At 38.5% G+C, this 15,096-nt stretch overlaps 1 protein-coding gene across 1 annotated transcript; it reads left to right on the plus strand.

Moving 5' to 3' along the window:
* Window positions 1–710: 710 nt before the first annotated feature.
* c12h5orf22 (chromosome 12 C5orf22 homolog) lies at window positions 711–13,969 on the plus strand. The gene is made up of 10 exons (XM_042428984.1): window positions 711–1,001; window positions 3,107–3,252; window positions 3,632–3,781; window positions 3,923–4,056; window positions 7,315–7,655; window positions 8,582–8,644; window positions 9,173–9,294; window positions 11,256–11,322; window positions 12,691–12,830; window positions 12,997–13,969. The coding sequence occupies exons 1-10, from the start codon at window positions 933–935 to the stop codon at window positions 13,151–13,153; spliced, it is 1,389 nt and encodes a 462-aa protein (XP_042284918.1). The 5' UTR covers window positions 711–932; the 3' UTR covers window positions 13,154–13,969.
* The last annotated feature ends 1,127 nt before the right edge of the window (window positions 13,970–15,096 follow it).

The following is a 15,096-nucleotide window of genomic DNA, read 5'->3' on the forward strand; positions in this document are numbered from 1 at the left end:
CAGTTTATCATTTCAAGACATATATAGTAAAGTAATAACTGCAATAATAATTGTTATGAAGTAATAATTAGTTTAGTGACTTTGCAGTCAACTTAACATATATTTTATTATTCATTTCTAGTTTTTAAATATTTGTTTGGTAAGATGAGATATTTATATTCAGTATTTTCAATATTGTATTCATACAACATCATTTTTAAATCTATTAGGCCCATATTGTAACATATTGTATCTATTTGTATATGATAATAGTGACTGTTTGACTAAATAAGGTGCAGGTGACTTGTTAGCTAACACAAATGTTAATGCACTCATTAAAACTGATCATTCTATATGAGGAAAAATGGATCAGCTCAGGCTGGGTACAACAACTGGTAGAGATAACTGGTAAAGGAAAAGAGAGAAAGTTGTTAAAAACGCACCTTATTTTGTTGAATATGATACTAGTTGTTACCTGTTTTATTTTCAGTTTGTCTGTCAGTAATTCCATGGTGTTTTTGTGTTGTAGCTGTAGTAGATTTATCAGGCGCACGTCTGCTAAACTAAACATTTTGTTAACGTTTCTCTTATTTAATGCTTCACAAGCGACCAGGTCTCATTAGTCGTAATTTTTGTAAGTTTTACAATATTATGTCCCCACTCTTTATCCCATTTTACTACCGTATTTAAGTGGTCTAACAACACAGGAACTTCTCTTTATCTTGACTCTTGTTTCTATCCGAACATAAAAACAACGCGCGGTATCGGTTCCGGTGGCTCTGAAATGATAGCCGGGTAAAAGCCTGCAGCCGGTTCAGCCTGGTCTAAATGTCAGACATTTCTTAACAAGTGTAACCACTATGTGTTCATCAGGAGAGGCATGGCTGAACGGCAGTAATTAAAGTCCAGTTGAATCAAAGCGTCGGAGTAAACACAAGCTACCTGCTGTTATAATGAGCTGCGTCCCGCTGAAGAGGGTCTTCAAGGACCTGCCAGTGTGGATAGTGGAGGACCACCACGATGTAAGCATGTTTCTGTGTGTATTTACTGTAATACTTCATTTTCTGTTCAGCGCTCCACTTAGAATCAACGAACACAATCTCTGTTCACATAGCAGCTAACTTTAGCTACAGTTAAATATAGCCCCCAGTCAAATATAGTCCCCAGTCTACTTACGCTGAACACAACTAACAATATTGGTGTTCTTTAACTCGGAGAGAAAGCTTTTCTTACGTGCCTGGGGAAAACGGTTAATGAGATTTAAGAGGTATTGCCATATTATTAGTCATTATTATGAAATGTAGCTAATTTCATAACTGTTGGTAATATTGTGGCGGTTTAGTTTTTTCCATAAGTTCAGTGTTATGTTGTAATTTCATAGTGGCTTTTCACCTAGTGACAGTTTATTTCATGTCATTCGGCCAATCACAAGCTTCCTGCCAGGCTCTTCCAGTCTGAGTTAGTCATATCAAGTGGATATCTGACACATTTACAGTCTTTTTACCATCAAATTCCCTCTTCCTTCCCTCTCAGTGTTTCCCTGTTGAGCTGCAGGTGGAAGTATAGTAACAGAAAGAGGGACTTTGGCACTAAAAAGACTGTAACACTGAAAGATGTCTACTTGATTTGACTCATTTGGACACTGAAGCTTCATGTTAGCTTCAGATAAACTTTTGCACAGAAGGAGGACTGTGGATTTTGTCCTCCTTCTTCTAATGGTCAGTATGAACAGGAGGAATGATTACAGCAAGAAAAACATGTTTCAATGTTCATTTGGGTTCCTGACTGTTGTTTTAACACAGACTTGAAAAATTGCGAACATGTCCTTTAAGTTCTGCTGATGAAATGCTTGCAGTGAAAAAGTTCAGTTGTTTTCCAAACTTAGTTCTTGTTATTCCCACTATAAGACACATATTACATATTGCTTCACAGCTAGACTCATATAACTTGAGTTCAAAAATCCTAAGCAGGTTAGAAAAGTAATTTCCTACTCTAACCACAAGCACACTATAACAGTTAATGATGCCTCACACACTACATGAATATTATTGAGTTTATGTTGCCAGAGGGAGCCGCACATAAATCTCACACACACACACACACACACACACACACACACACACACTTTCATCTTCTCTCACCTCTTCTCTTTGTCCATATTGTTGTGATCGTGTCAATTTCCTCCACATCATCAACTAATCTGTCTTCTGTCTCAGCTGTCAATCAAATCTGTTGGCTACAATACACTAACTTTCTATTTTAAAATTCCCTCTTTCTCCTCTGGATGAATTTCCGTCAGATTGATTGTTATGGTTTAGTGAGAATGTAGAGTATAAAAATAAAAATATCAGACAGATTTGAAATGATCAAGGTGGTCCTGATGAGCTCCCCCCTGGGTTCAGATTTGACTGTATCTGTAATGCTTAATATGTGGTAACAATGAGCAGCAGTTTACCTCCGAGGCCAGATGTTGAATCAGATATAAATCAGCCCAAAACTCCTGTAATCAAGCCCAGATTTATGTTATCAACCTCTGCAAACTAATTGTCATTTTTGCTTTGGCAAATTGATCCAGAAAATGGTGAAAAATGTTGATCTGTGTTTCCCAAAGCCCAAGCTGACGTCCTCAAATACCTTGTTTTGTCCACAACCCAAAGATATTCAGTTTACTGTCATAGAAGACCAAAGAAACCAGAAAATATTCACATTTGAGAAGATGGAATCAGAGAATTTGGATTTTTTTTTTTTCCTTATAAAGACTATTTAAGATAGTTGGCAATTAATTTTCTGTCGATCAACAAATCGATCGTTGCAGCTCTAGATATTTTACTGTGTTCCTTTCTGTAATTGTTGTTCCACTAGTGTGGCATTTACTTCCAAATGATTACACACAGTTCTCATGTTATGGCTTCCTGATTTATCACTCAACAGTCCAGTGTATTTTGTGCTCATCATAGTGTAATTAAAGTGTTAATGAATGACATGTGAAGTGTGTTATGATCACCAGAGGATTGTGTGCTCGTGATGATCAAATAGCTTAATATTTGCATGCTTCAAAACAAGCTAGTCAACATACTGCCATCAGTCCAACAGCTTTAAGGTGCTCATTCCTCTGTGTCTCCACTAGGTGGTGTGTCATATTTATCGTGCCATTGCATCAAGACACCTCCCCATGAAGAACATTAAGATGGTTCATTTGGACTCCCATCCTGATCTGCTGATCCCTGTCAACATGTCTGCTGACACAGTCTTTGATAAAGACAAACTCTTCAGGTATGTTTTTTTTAAAGATGTTACAACTCAACTTGACTCATTCTAAGCCTTCAGAATCAAGTTTATTGCCAAGTAGGTTTGCACATACAAGGAATTTGCCTTGGTTTTGTGGTATAGCAGTCAAACATATACACACATTTAGGAAGTCCTAAATAATATAAAAAAAGAGAGAAAGAATTTACAATAAAAAGTATGTCAAATTCAGGAGCCTGGGACAGTTTGTATCCAAGCTAAGGGTGTACCCAGCCTCTTGCCCCAATATATGTTGGGATGTGCTCCAGTCTCCTGCAGCCCTGCACAGGAGAAGCAGGTATAGATAACAGATGGACTGTCACATTGTGTTGGATCCCCACTAATCATTATATTTCTCTTTTTCCAGTGAACTGAGTATAGAGAACTGGATAATGCCCATGGTGTATGCTGGCCATGTGTCCTGTGTGGCGTGGCTGCATCCATACTGGGCTCAGCAGATCAGAGAGGGGGAGCACAGGATGACTGTAGGCAGAGACTCATCCACCACCACCATCAGGTAGGATATATGGATATATACACTAAGGTTGAGTCCTACCTTTCTGTCAAATCATCTTTAATTACGTGCATAACTGATTTTTTTTTCCCCCCCCCTGTTCATTCTCATTGGTTGGTCATCTTCCCTCTCTTTCTTTTGCAGAGTGACAAGTAAAGACCACTACTTCCTCAGTGATGGTCTGTATGTTCCCGAGAGGCAGCTGGAAAACTCTAAACCCCTTCGACTGGATGTGGTTAAAGTCAATCCAGTTAAACCAAGCCAGCAGTCATTCACAGGTCTGTACTTTGACTATAGAGGGCAGGTGGACAGGAGGTGAGATGTTCTTTAGCAGAATTAAGCCCTATTGGGACTGGATTTATTTCTCTAATGGAGGTGGGGGTGATTTGAACATTACCTGCTGGTCAGTGATTTTAATCAGTAATAATTTCACCCTTACCCCGGTGATAATTACAGCTGCAATTACATACTGTTTTTCAGTGAACCCGCTGCTCCTCCTGTAATTTAAATCCCATCCACATCTCCTATTATAAAGTGCGAGAAGAGCTGCTTTTCCTTCTACTTTTTGATCAGCACAGTGTAAAATTGACTTTTGTGAAAATGGAGTAAACAAAGAGATAGTGGTGTGCACATCCTATATTATATTTAGATAGGAGCAGGACAACAGGGAGCTATAATCCAGTATGTGTGGACACTTTACTTTCTTTCCTTCTAAAAATGAAGGAAAAGTTTTTGCTAATCTGATAGATGGAAACACCAATATATAGACCTATTTGGGAACCAATCTGACAACAGAAAAAATAAAAGCATCAGGAAAGCAAGCTCATCAAATGGGCTGTTGTAAGAAGGTACTGCTGTTCTCTTTCAGACACATTTTTAGTCAATATTTTGGCAAATTGAAGCCATTAAAAGGATGCTAAAATACTAACAGATGCACAGACAACTCTGGATTACTTGGATACTGAAGGAAACTTAAAAATGAGATGATTCTCAGGCAAGTACTGTGATTTCTAAATGGATTTACGAATATTTATTGGCGATGGACGTCTAAGATAATAATATCCTGGGGAAGTGTGAGTCACACTGAATGTTATCAACATGTGTTTCATGTCTGTGTGTTCAGATTTGACTGAGTTATGACTCTTTTTCACCTCACGTGGTATCTTTGCGTCATCTTCAGCTCTCCGGCGCCCCCCTAGGGAGGCTTTTGGCTTTCTGTTTTGGCTTTGACCTGATGAATGTCCATGTCTATTACAGACCAGATCCTGTCATTTCCCCATGGTTCAAATGTTATCTGGAACGATGAGTTAAATATACAGAGAAGCACAGAGGATATTTCATCCCTACCTCCCACTGTTAAGTTCATCCCATCCAATAGTGTAGCTGTAGTGACATCTGTGTTTGGATACCTTTGATATCCTACCAGAAGTTTATTGTACCTCAGTTAATTAAGCTAGCAGTACTGGCACGATTACAAATAAAAGCCCTTTAGAGTTTGAAGATTGTCTGCTTTGATAAATAAGTCCGTGACAGTAAACCCTTCACAATGATACATGCATCTTGAAGCAACGCCAGAGGCTATTCTTAGTGGCCGAATGCTTATCTGTTAAATTCTTCACAGCACTTCTCCAAGTCAAATGAAACGGTCCAAGGACTCTGAGCACAGACATGCTTTTACTCTTCCACCTAATCGGAAATACAGAGCTCCAGCTGAACTCTCAACAACAAAAAAAAAAATGTTGCTGCCTACCCAGAGCAATTTGATCTAACAGACAGACAACATGAATAAGAAACATCAACCTGAAGGAGCACTCGGGCTTGTCAGGTTTCTTTTCAAGTTTTCAAATGTATTTGTGCCTCAACATAGCAGCTTTTGATCGTTACCACTAACGCTGAGGTGATTGACTCCTCTCTCACTGCCAAAACAACATGACGATGTCATGGGGATCAGAGCTGCATGGGAGAATATCGCATTATGCTTTGCTCTTAAGGCTCCCACTCTGTTGATTTAGGTGATTTAGAACTCTTTTCTATGTGTAACACTTCAATGAATCCAGGCCTCAGTGAGAAAGAGAAATGTCTCAAAATTACAGTTTCTGCAAAACATGAGGACTGCACTGATACAAAATATTAGGATTTAAAAGCCGAACATGGTGAAAACATTTCCTACCTCATAAAATATTTGGAATATTTTGCAGCAGTTTACAGCAGCCTGCAGACTTCTGCTCCACTTTAAAGGACTGGGTCAGACTTCACATCTATCTTAATCCAGTACTTGCATGTCCTTGTGTACGTTATTGGTCATGTAGCTATGAAAGTGCAGCTGAATCTAATATGAGGCCTCACTAGAAGTATTACAGTCAGTCATATACTGTAGTTGCTGTAGGGATGACACAGATTGTGCTATTATAAATTTTATTATTCTCTACATTTCTTACTGTCTTTTAACGCTCTTGGTCATCTTCTGTGAAGTAGTGGTTTGAGCTGTTCCCTGTATACAGTAGGGATGTGCAGAGATCTCAATATTTGTATTTGTATCTGTATTTGTTGAGGCGGCAAAATTATTTGTATCTGTATTTGTATTCGAATAAAAGTGGAAAGATGATATTTTTATGACATTTTTATCGCCTCATGCAGACAGACCTCTACCTATTTATACACCCATAACACAGAGACAGCACACTGTGTAATGTGTAGGGAGGAACTTCAAAGGCAATTATTGCTTTGCACTTTTCATTTCTTGCCTATTTTTTACAACCTAACTTTGGGGAAAGGAGAAGGGGAACAACAGGTTATGCACTTTGCTTGTGTCAGTAGCTCAGCTTTATCTCTGGGGAACACCCCCAACAAATAATTTTTAAAATATTTGTATGAAACAAATATTCGTATAAAACCCACTATTTGTGCTTTGCCGAATAATGTATTTGTATTCGGGCACACCCCTAGTATACAGCCCTGTGTACTTTGACTTATCAACACTATATAGTGCAGACATTGTAATGTGTGTGTTCTCTGAAAGGCTCAGAACAAATCTAACTTAAAACATGGTTTGTTTTAGAATAACAGGAGATGCATCAAACATTCAAGGGAACAAACTAATGAGAGGTTACTCAGCCCTAAGAATCTTACTGGTTGAGTGATTTTTGTTAAGAGTTGCTGTCAGGAAAGTTTCTCCTCTTCAGATATATTTTACAATAGAATGTAAACCAATACAAAACCCCAAATTGAACATTATTATATTTATGTGTTTGTGTTGTTGACCTAGTTAACGCTGTGTATATCATCTACTGGCTACAACTTTTATTATTTCTTTATACTGCTACTTTATTAATGTATTACTTTTTATAACTTTTATATACTTTTAATATTACTCGTTTCATGGTTTGAATTTATAATATTCCTTATAATGTTCATGCTTTTTGCCTTCCTTGTTATATCCTATGATGTTTTATTGACCCTGTCTATTAACAGGGGATACCTTCATCTCCAACCCACACTGCTTCATTTTCGTCTGTCTGAATCTATTTTAACTTCAGCAAAGAAAACAGAGGAGGAAACAGAGACATGGTTTGCCAAGAGAGTCCGCTCAGAGTGTTCAGAGGCCGGAGAGGCCAGCTGCTCTAAACCTCTCACGAGATCCACTGACACTCTGCAACCAGCAGAGGGCAGCAACTCCAACAAGACAGACAGACAGGAAGAACAGAGCAGCAACGGGACAGGCCTGACAAAGAACAATGATGATGAAGAGGAGGAGGGATCCACTGGTTATGTTGTTAAGAGGATACTTTCATCTCTCAGTGAGACAGAGCCGTACATCTTAGACATTGATCTGGACTTCTTCTCGTGTAAGAATCCCTTCAAGGAATTATACACTCAGGTACATCTATCTAATCTAATCTAATATACATATTCTGGTTCTGTAGCTGCTTCTTTAATCTGATTTGTTTTGGACCTTTTTCAACCATAATCAAGTACAAATATCTACATATGCAGAGTTTTTTTGGGGCCAATTTTGTGATCTTTACACTTATATTTACATATTATCCCTGATGGGAACCACTTTGTAACACTGATTTAAATATCCAGGAAATTGCAGCAGGAAATAGATTCTCACTTTAAACACACTCCTTCCACAGCTACCATCAAAATTCAAAACACTGAGAGTGATACTGTATCAGCTTCCAAAGTGTCAAACACATGATAATGAATACATCTAAGTTATTCATGTTTTCTGACACTGTTTAAAGGTTGGTTCTCATCAGTATTTGAGGCGGGTGTGTCAGCCATTAATCACAGGGTTGGTATGGTGTTGTTTGTTCCTGCTGTCCACATGCCACGTTGTCCCCAAGAAAGACATTAAACCCTAAATTTCTCCCATTGTGTCTCATGCGAGAACATTTTCATTTTCATCTCCTGAATCTTATTTTTTCTCGGTGAGGTTTGTACAAGCAGACAAATTTGCAAGTTTCAAGTTTCCACATCACACTTTTGTAAGTTGTATTTTGGACCATGATTGGCTTCCATATAGTTGTGATGTCACCAAATCATGCTGGTATTTTCCACATCTTTAACTATTTAAGGTAAACACAGAGAAACTTCCCTCCTTCAGCGGATGACTGTAAAAACAAACATTATTCTGCACAGCGACGCTCAAACATTCAGCTGAAGCAACAATAAGCAAAACACACTGACTGGAGGGGCTCTAACATGGAATTTTCACCTGTATTTGATACTGATGCTGTTTATATATAATATAATTTCTGTCACCAAATAAACATGTTTTCTTGTCGTCTCTGTGTCAAGGAAGAATACGACATCCTTCAGGAGCTCTACAGCTTCAGAGGACCCAGCTCTGATGCTGATGAGGTCAGACTTTTAACTTTACATCACCCTTTAACACACACACACACACACACAGTACACTCAGTGTGAAATTATGTTAATCAGTTTCCATGATTAAGATAAGAGAACAGAGGCGGTAATAGAATGCAGTACATCCAGGAATTAAATGAGAATCTTCAGTTAACACATGAGCAAGTTTAGGTTTTACAAAAATCTCTAAAACTCGCTCTTTTATTTCTAAGTGTCACTGAATTATTAAACATTCTGTCTGACTTAACTTGTGAAAAAACTCATTTATTCTCCTTCTTGTACATAGCTATTTTATAACAGTCTATACTCAGTTTTACCAGTATGTAGGAGCACAAGCACTGTTGTATTTGTATTGACCTCTGTGGAGGATGTGTGAGGATTCAGCATTGATTATTTTCTATATTATTTGCTGCTGTATTATAGCCATATCACGACATTAATTCACAGGAATTTTGTAGAATAAATGTTGACGTATCTTCTGTTTTGATCATTAACATGTGATGTGTGTATGTACATGTCCAGGAGGAGCTCGATGAGTGCGTGGATCGTCGCATACGTCAGTTAGAAGACTTGGAAGCAGCATTCGCTGATCTGCTAGAGGACGATGGAGAAGAGAGCGTCACACGCTGGGCCAGCAACCCTGGGTAAAGTTTCTCAGGCGTCATTTTACAGCAGTGAAACATGATGACCTATTGAAGTAGTGAATTGGCTCCGGGGTGGAGTGTTGAAAAGTCTGAGAAATGTCTTAAATACATACTACACACTCATGACAGTATACTATTTTTGCAATTAGTATACAACACATGAAGCCCACTGCAGGTGTTGCACTGAGTGGAAATGACACAAAACCTCCCGCAACAGACGTCATATCATCTGCAACCTCCAAAAAAAGAGCTCATTTGAAGATGGGAGGAGCAGCTGCCTCGACTTCTGCCATCTCGTCCAGCTGGTCCCTCCTCCGTTTTCCTTTTTTTCTTTTTATGAGATTCCAGCAGGCGCTACACTACGAGGCGTGTAATGCCCTCTACACAAGTTTCTCACCTTGTCCGTTTCAATACTACACACTTAGGATTAGTGTGTCCTATTGAAGTAGATTCGGGACAAATAGGCCTTTTTTTTCCACAGCAGATATTTTAAATTGTCAGAGTAGGAAAAGCACAGGTGTTACTAATAACATTAACGATGGCTCTGTTCTATTCAAGGGTCACAGTAAGTCATGACAGTGAGCCAGCATGCAGTTCAATAGAACTGAGCAAACACTCATTTTGCTATTTACACCTGTGCTTTTCATACTGCCACATGTCAGTAATCTAACAGTAGGCCCTTTTTCACAGCAGACTTTTTTGACTTGTCATTGCAGGAAAAGCACATATGGAACTAATTCAATTAACAGTGTTCCTGTTGCAGTGTGAGAGTGTGACACAACACCAGTGAGTCAGCATGCACCACGCCAGTAGAAGAGAACACAGTCATTACTGATGTTATTTAATTACACTTTTCCTGCTGTGATATGTGAGAATGTCTTCTGTGAATAATAACAAGAGTCATTGAGACGTCATGCAAGCACATCCTGTACACACCCAACACAGTCCTGACAAAAGGTCTAATCTGGCAAACTAAGTGAAAACACCTGTGTGGTTGGACTGTGTTTATGGTGGGAGGATTGATTTGTGGCCTTATTTTTTCACAAGTTTACAGCTGCATTAATGAATACTTTTATATTGACAATAGAAAAAATGACAGTGACAGTTATAACTCAGTTCTGCTCTACAGAGCGTTTTAGCCTCTTTCAGCTCATTGTTTTGTTTTTAAGCCTCGCAACGTTCCAGCAGCAGCAGCAGCCAGATGTTTTTGTCTGATAAAAGACAAAATTAGGAACTATCTGGTGAACATAGTGAAGCATTTAGCTGCAAAAGGTGCAGATATTTTTTCTCAGGAGGCGGTTGAGACCAAAACAGAGCTAAAAGGAGAGTGAATATTTGGACGTAACGTTCCTCAAACTGTAATGAAATATTCTAAACTGAAGGCTCACTCATTAGCTTCTACTGGGGCTTTCAACTGTATCTGACATCTGATCAGGTGTCAGCACTCAAGTACAGAATGTCTGTCATGTCATTATAAGTGGTCGTATAAGGTCAAGAAATAACCTCAAACAAAGGTTTGAACAGTAATGAGTTGGATTTTAGGCCGTGTATTAAAAGACTTTAATCAATTTCAGAGTGATATCAAGTTTCAGTCTTATATTTAGACTTTTGCTGGTGAGACGGCCATTTTTGTTCATGAGTCAGGTTGCTTTTCTCATTTTATTATTCAGATTGCAAATTTTGGTTTTGAGTTGTGACAATAAGTATGAACTGCCTCAATGGTGAGCAGTAAGAAGCATCATTATTTGGCATCATTTGCAGTGTAGCACAACACTAATTTTCACATCTACAAAATGCGTCACAGTGCACTGTTGACTATGACATCAACACTACTTTGTCCATTCCATTGTGGCGTTTTTGAGGGCACTTTATAGTGGATACATTCCCACTCAGGCACTCAAATAAAAGAATAAATATGGTGCACGATATAGTTAACATTCTTGTGTTTTATCTGTTTTCAGCATGGCTTCATTAGCCCAACTGGTTTCCAGTTTGAAGTCAAGAAATCCGTCCCCAGATTATGAAATGGTAAGAATAATGTTAATGCTCTCTAACTGTCTTTCCCACTACTACAACCACCATAACATTTAGTCATAATAGCTATATTATTGTTATATAATTATATTATTTATTATACAGTTTTACAATACAACTAATCAACATACCCAGGCATTTATGTACATAGATCATTTTGGCATGATGAGTGTTGTGAATCATTGTCTGTGTATATGTGTATATATAATGAAGACCTTGAAGGTCAAAGCACTGCATCCAAAACAGGAATGTCTTCCTATAGCCAGTTCCATTCTGGATCTGGCTCCTGGTCTGCAAATATTCAGCTGCGATGCTGAAGAATCTCTTATAAAAACCTTTATCTTTAATAATAATCATTTTTATTTATGAGTGCTTTTCAAGGTATTCAAAGACGCTTTACACAAGTTAACAGGATCCTAAATATAGCATAGGTAGAAGCTTCTCATTTTGGTTCAAATGTCAGACATCAGCAGATTAGATCAGCTGCAGTTACATTCATTCTCTAACAGCTAAAACAAAAACTTTGTCTGTTCTGTGGTTAATGTTCTCTGTGCAGCTGCTGTCTGTATTCAGATATTCACCTCACCTCACTTAAAGAATCTCACAGTTAAACTTTGATTCCTATCAACATATGAATGTGATCAGCTTCATAGTTGTGAGTACCTGGTGAAGTACAGGCAGCTTCAGCTGTTAACTGAATGTGTCAGATACATATGATTAACATTTCATATATTATTAGCTCATTTCAAGTTGTGAACATTTATTAGGCCGTCATGTTTGTCCTCTCAGCCAAAAAAAATGATCAGACATCCTTGAGTTGTAGTTTCAGCTTTTAGTTAGTTCTGAAAGGGATTTCAAAAGGATTTGGATTCAATACTGGATTTTAATTCAATAATATACCATCAAAATTTGGTACACATATTCATAAGATGAATTTGAATCACTTTGGGGATTCTTTAACTATTCCACTAGTGCCACCATCGGGTCCAAATTTTAACTTGTCTAGTATTTAAGTTTATGACAAAATACCCTCCCAAATATTCCCATCAGCCTCAGCTATACTGGTGAGCATGATGAATATTATACCTTCCTAACATTAGCATGTTAGCGTTGTCATTTTGAACTCAAAGCAGCACTGTGCGCCTCATAGAGCTGCTAACATGCCTGTAGACATGTAATCTTGTTCCTTTATAAACATATACATTCTAATATTGAAAACAACCAATAAAAGCTGCAGTAAAACAGCAACAGAGTGATTTTTTTTTTCTGCTGTCCTTCCCGCCTCACTTCATCCTACCCTTTTATCTCCCATCCTCCTACTGTCAACCCTCCTCCTCCCTCTCTTCAACCATGTGCTCTCAGGTCCATCAGGCAGGTTTAACCTGTGACTCCATAGAGCTTCCTCACCATATCAGCCCTGAAGAGGAGATCGACAGACTCATTACAGCTGTACAGCTGTTTCTGAAGCGTCTGCCCAAGCCTACACTGGTGACTGTGTCCAGGTGAATAATACAGCTGCACAGTTAAACACCTACAAAGTCAGATGAAATTACTATTCAAGCCTATCTCATAAAATGTAGTAGATACACAGAGAAAGAGAAGTCTGAATGTGTTTGTTAATGTGTGTGTGTGTGTGTGTGTGCGCGCGCGTGTGTGTGTGTTTTTCAGGTCCAGTCTGGATGAATACTGTCCAGCAGAGCAGGTGGATTCAGTCCAGAGCAGAGTACTGGCTGTGCTGGAAAGCCTGTATGGACCATTAGACGTACAAAAGGACTATGAAAGCACAAGCACAGAGACTCAGAACTGCCAACCACAGGCTTCTTGACACACAAACACACACACACACACACACCTTGACACAAGTTTAATAAACACAAACACAAGTACATAAATGAAAACTGACATGATCACATGTTCACAAACATGACTGCTTTTTCTAGATGCTGTTGCAGTGAATTGTGAAGTACATACCTGTCTGTTGTCCAGCAGCTGGAACAGGTTTTGAGGTGGTTTGTGCTGATTACTGTGTTAAATGTGCAACTCTTGTGAACTTGCCATAGAAGCTCTCCATCCTGATTGGTTAAAGGACGAGTCTGGTCATATTTTATATTTTTTATTGTTATCAAATCCCATGAAACCAACTAAGACTTGATCTACTAACAAGTGTGTGTATGAAGGCTGACAGATCTTATTCCTCTGTATCATAGAGCTCCATTGTTGGAACTATTAAAAACACCTCAATGAGAACCATTGTTGCACTAGGTGAATTTTAACGTTGCTGTGCATCTGCTGGATGAGTAAAAAAGGCAACAGTTTGATAACATATTCTTTAATCAACTTAAAATGTGATGTCTGTGTTGTGTTTATTTCTGCTGCCCCCAAGTGGCTGTTAATGTAGGTTTAACATGTAGTTGGTGAGTGACAGGTTTTTCTCAGCAGTACTTGAATGGTACTGGTGTGATAGTGGTGCTGATGGCAAAATGAGGTGCAGTGTGTGCATGTTTCAAATGTTTAATCACCCTGCTGTTGAGTTGTTAGAATTGATGTGTTTAGTGTTTCAACTTTTCCGTTTATAAAAGAAAGATGAATATAGTTTTGTTCATTTAAAGTCTGACTGTGGATTAAATTATTTTGGAGACAGTGTTGCCTCGGCTACAGTAATGATCTTTCCTTTCATCCTGCTACACTGCTGCCATAGCACTACGCCCCCTGTACTGGGTCTTTGTTATGCAAATGAACTGAGGATCTAAGGATAGAGGGTGCTGCATGTGGTACAGATTATAAAGCCCCTTTAGGCAAATCTTTGATTTTGGGTTATATAAATAAAACTGACTTGACAAACGCAGACATGTAAAAACTCAGTTTGGAAATCCAATTGAGGGAGTGTTTTTCCAGGAAATCTGGGTTCTCTAATAAAAATCTGTCTGTTTTCCAGTTTACCTGAATGATAAATGAATGTAGGATATGAACATTTAAACACAACTAGTGTCTTTCACTCCCTTTTTAGGATCCTTTCTTTGACAACAGATGGGTGAAAAGCTTAAGGCTGCGATTGAAGTGAAATAATTCTGCATTCCTTGCAGCTGCAACACAGTAGAGTGAAGATTGAACCTTCCTCACTAGAATAAGTAATATGTTGCTCTTGTCACTAGAGAGAAATCTCCACACAGACAAAAGTAATCTTTTGAAAAGTGAACATTCAAATGATGATTACTTCAGTGCACTTATTGAACAACTGGATGGAACTGATTCAGCTATGTAGATGAGAGTGTCATCTGCAAAGTCACGGTTAGGGACTGTAAAAACAGCAAATCAGCCTCAACTGCATGAAACCAGTTATGCTTATCAGATAGTTCGCCCAAGTGAAATGCATTTTCCCTCCAAAGTCAGAAGTTCACTGCACCATAGGCCTACTCAAACTTCATTATGACTGACAGCTGCCAAGCACATATCATCATACAGGAGAACCTGATATTTAACCAGTTATTTATTGAGCCTGCCAACCTCCCAACAACTAAACCAGCCGTGAACATGAACACACAGCCAGACTGAGCTGACCTCAAACCAGGTAATATCCTTAGCTTATTGCCCATGCTGTGGTGTTTTCTTGGTTACTTTGGTTGCTAGTTTATTATTCTTATATCCCAACTTAAAACAAGTGCTCTCCCTCACAGTTTGAGTGGCCGTTTGTTATTTTAAAAGTGTCTGAAAAATCGAGTTGGTGCGCACTGTAGCTTACACAGCAGATGATTCATTGTCTCCTTCACG

This window comes from Thunnus maccoyii, chromosome 12 (genome assembly GCF_910596095.1).
Source record: "Thunnus maccoyii chromosome 12, fThuMac1.1, whole genome shotgun sequence".
Classification (NCBI taxonomy): domain Eukaryota; kingdom Metazoa; phylum Chordata; class Actinopteri; order Scombriformes; family Scombridae; genus Thunnus; species Thunnus maccoyii.

Coding starts and splice junctions, on each gene's coding strand:
- c12h5orf22 (XM_042428984.1), top strand. CDS start 933: ATGAGCTGCGTCCCGCTGAAGAGGGTCTTCAAGGACCTGCCAGTGTGG. Junction 11,323..12,690: donor CGTCCCCAGATTATGAAATG/GTAAGAATAATG, acceptor ATGTGCTCTCAG/GTCCATCAGGCAGGTTTAAC. Junction 12,831..12,996: donor ACACTGGTGACTGTGTCCAG/GTGAATAATACA, acceptor TGTGTTTTTCAG/GTCCAGTCTGGATGAATACT.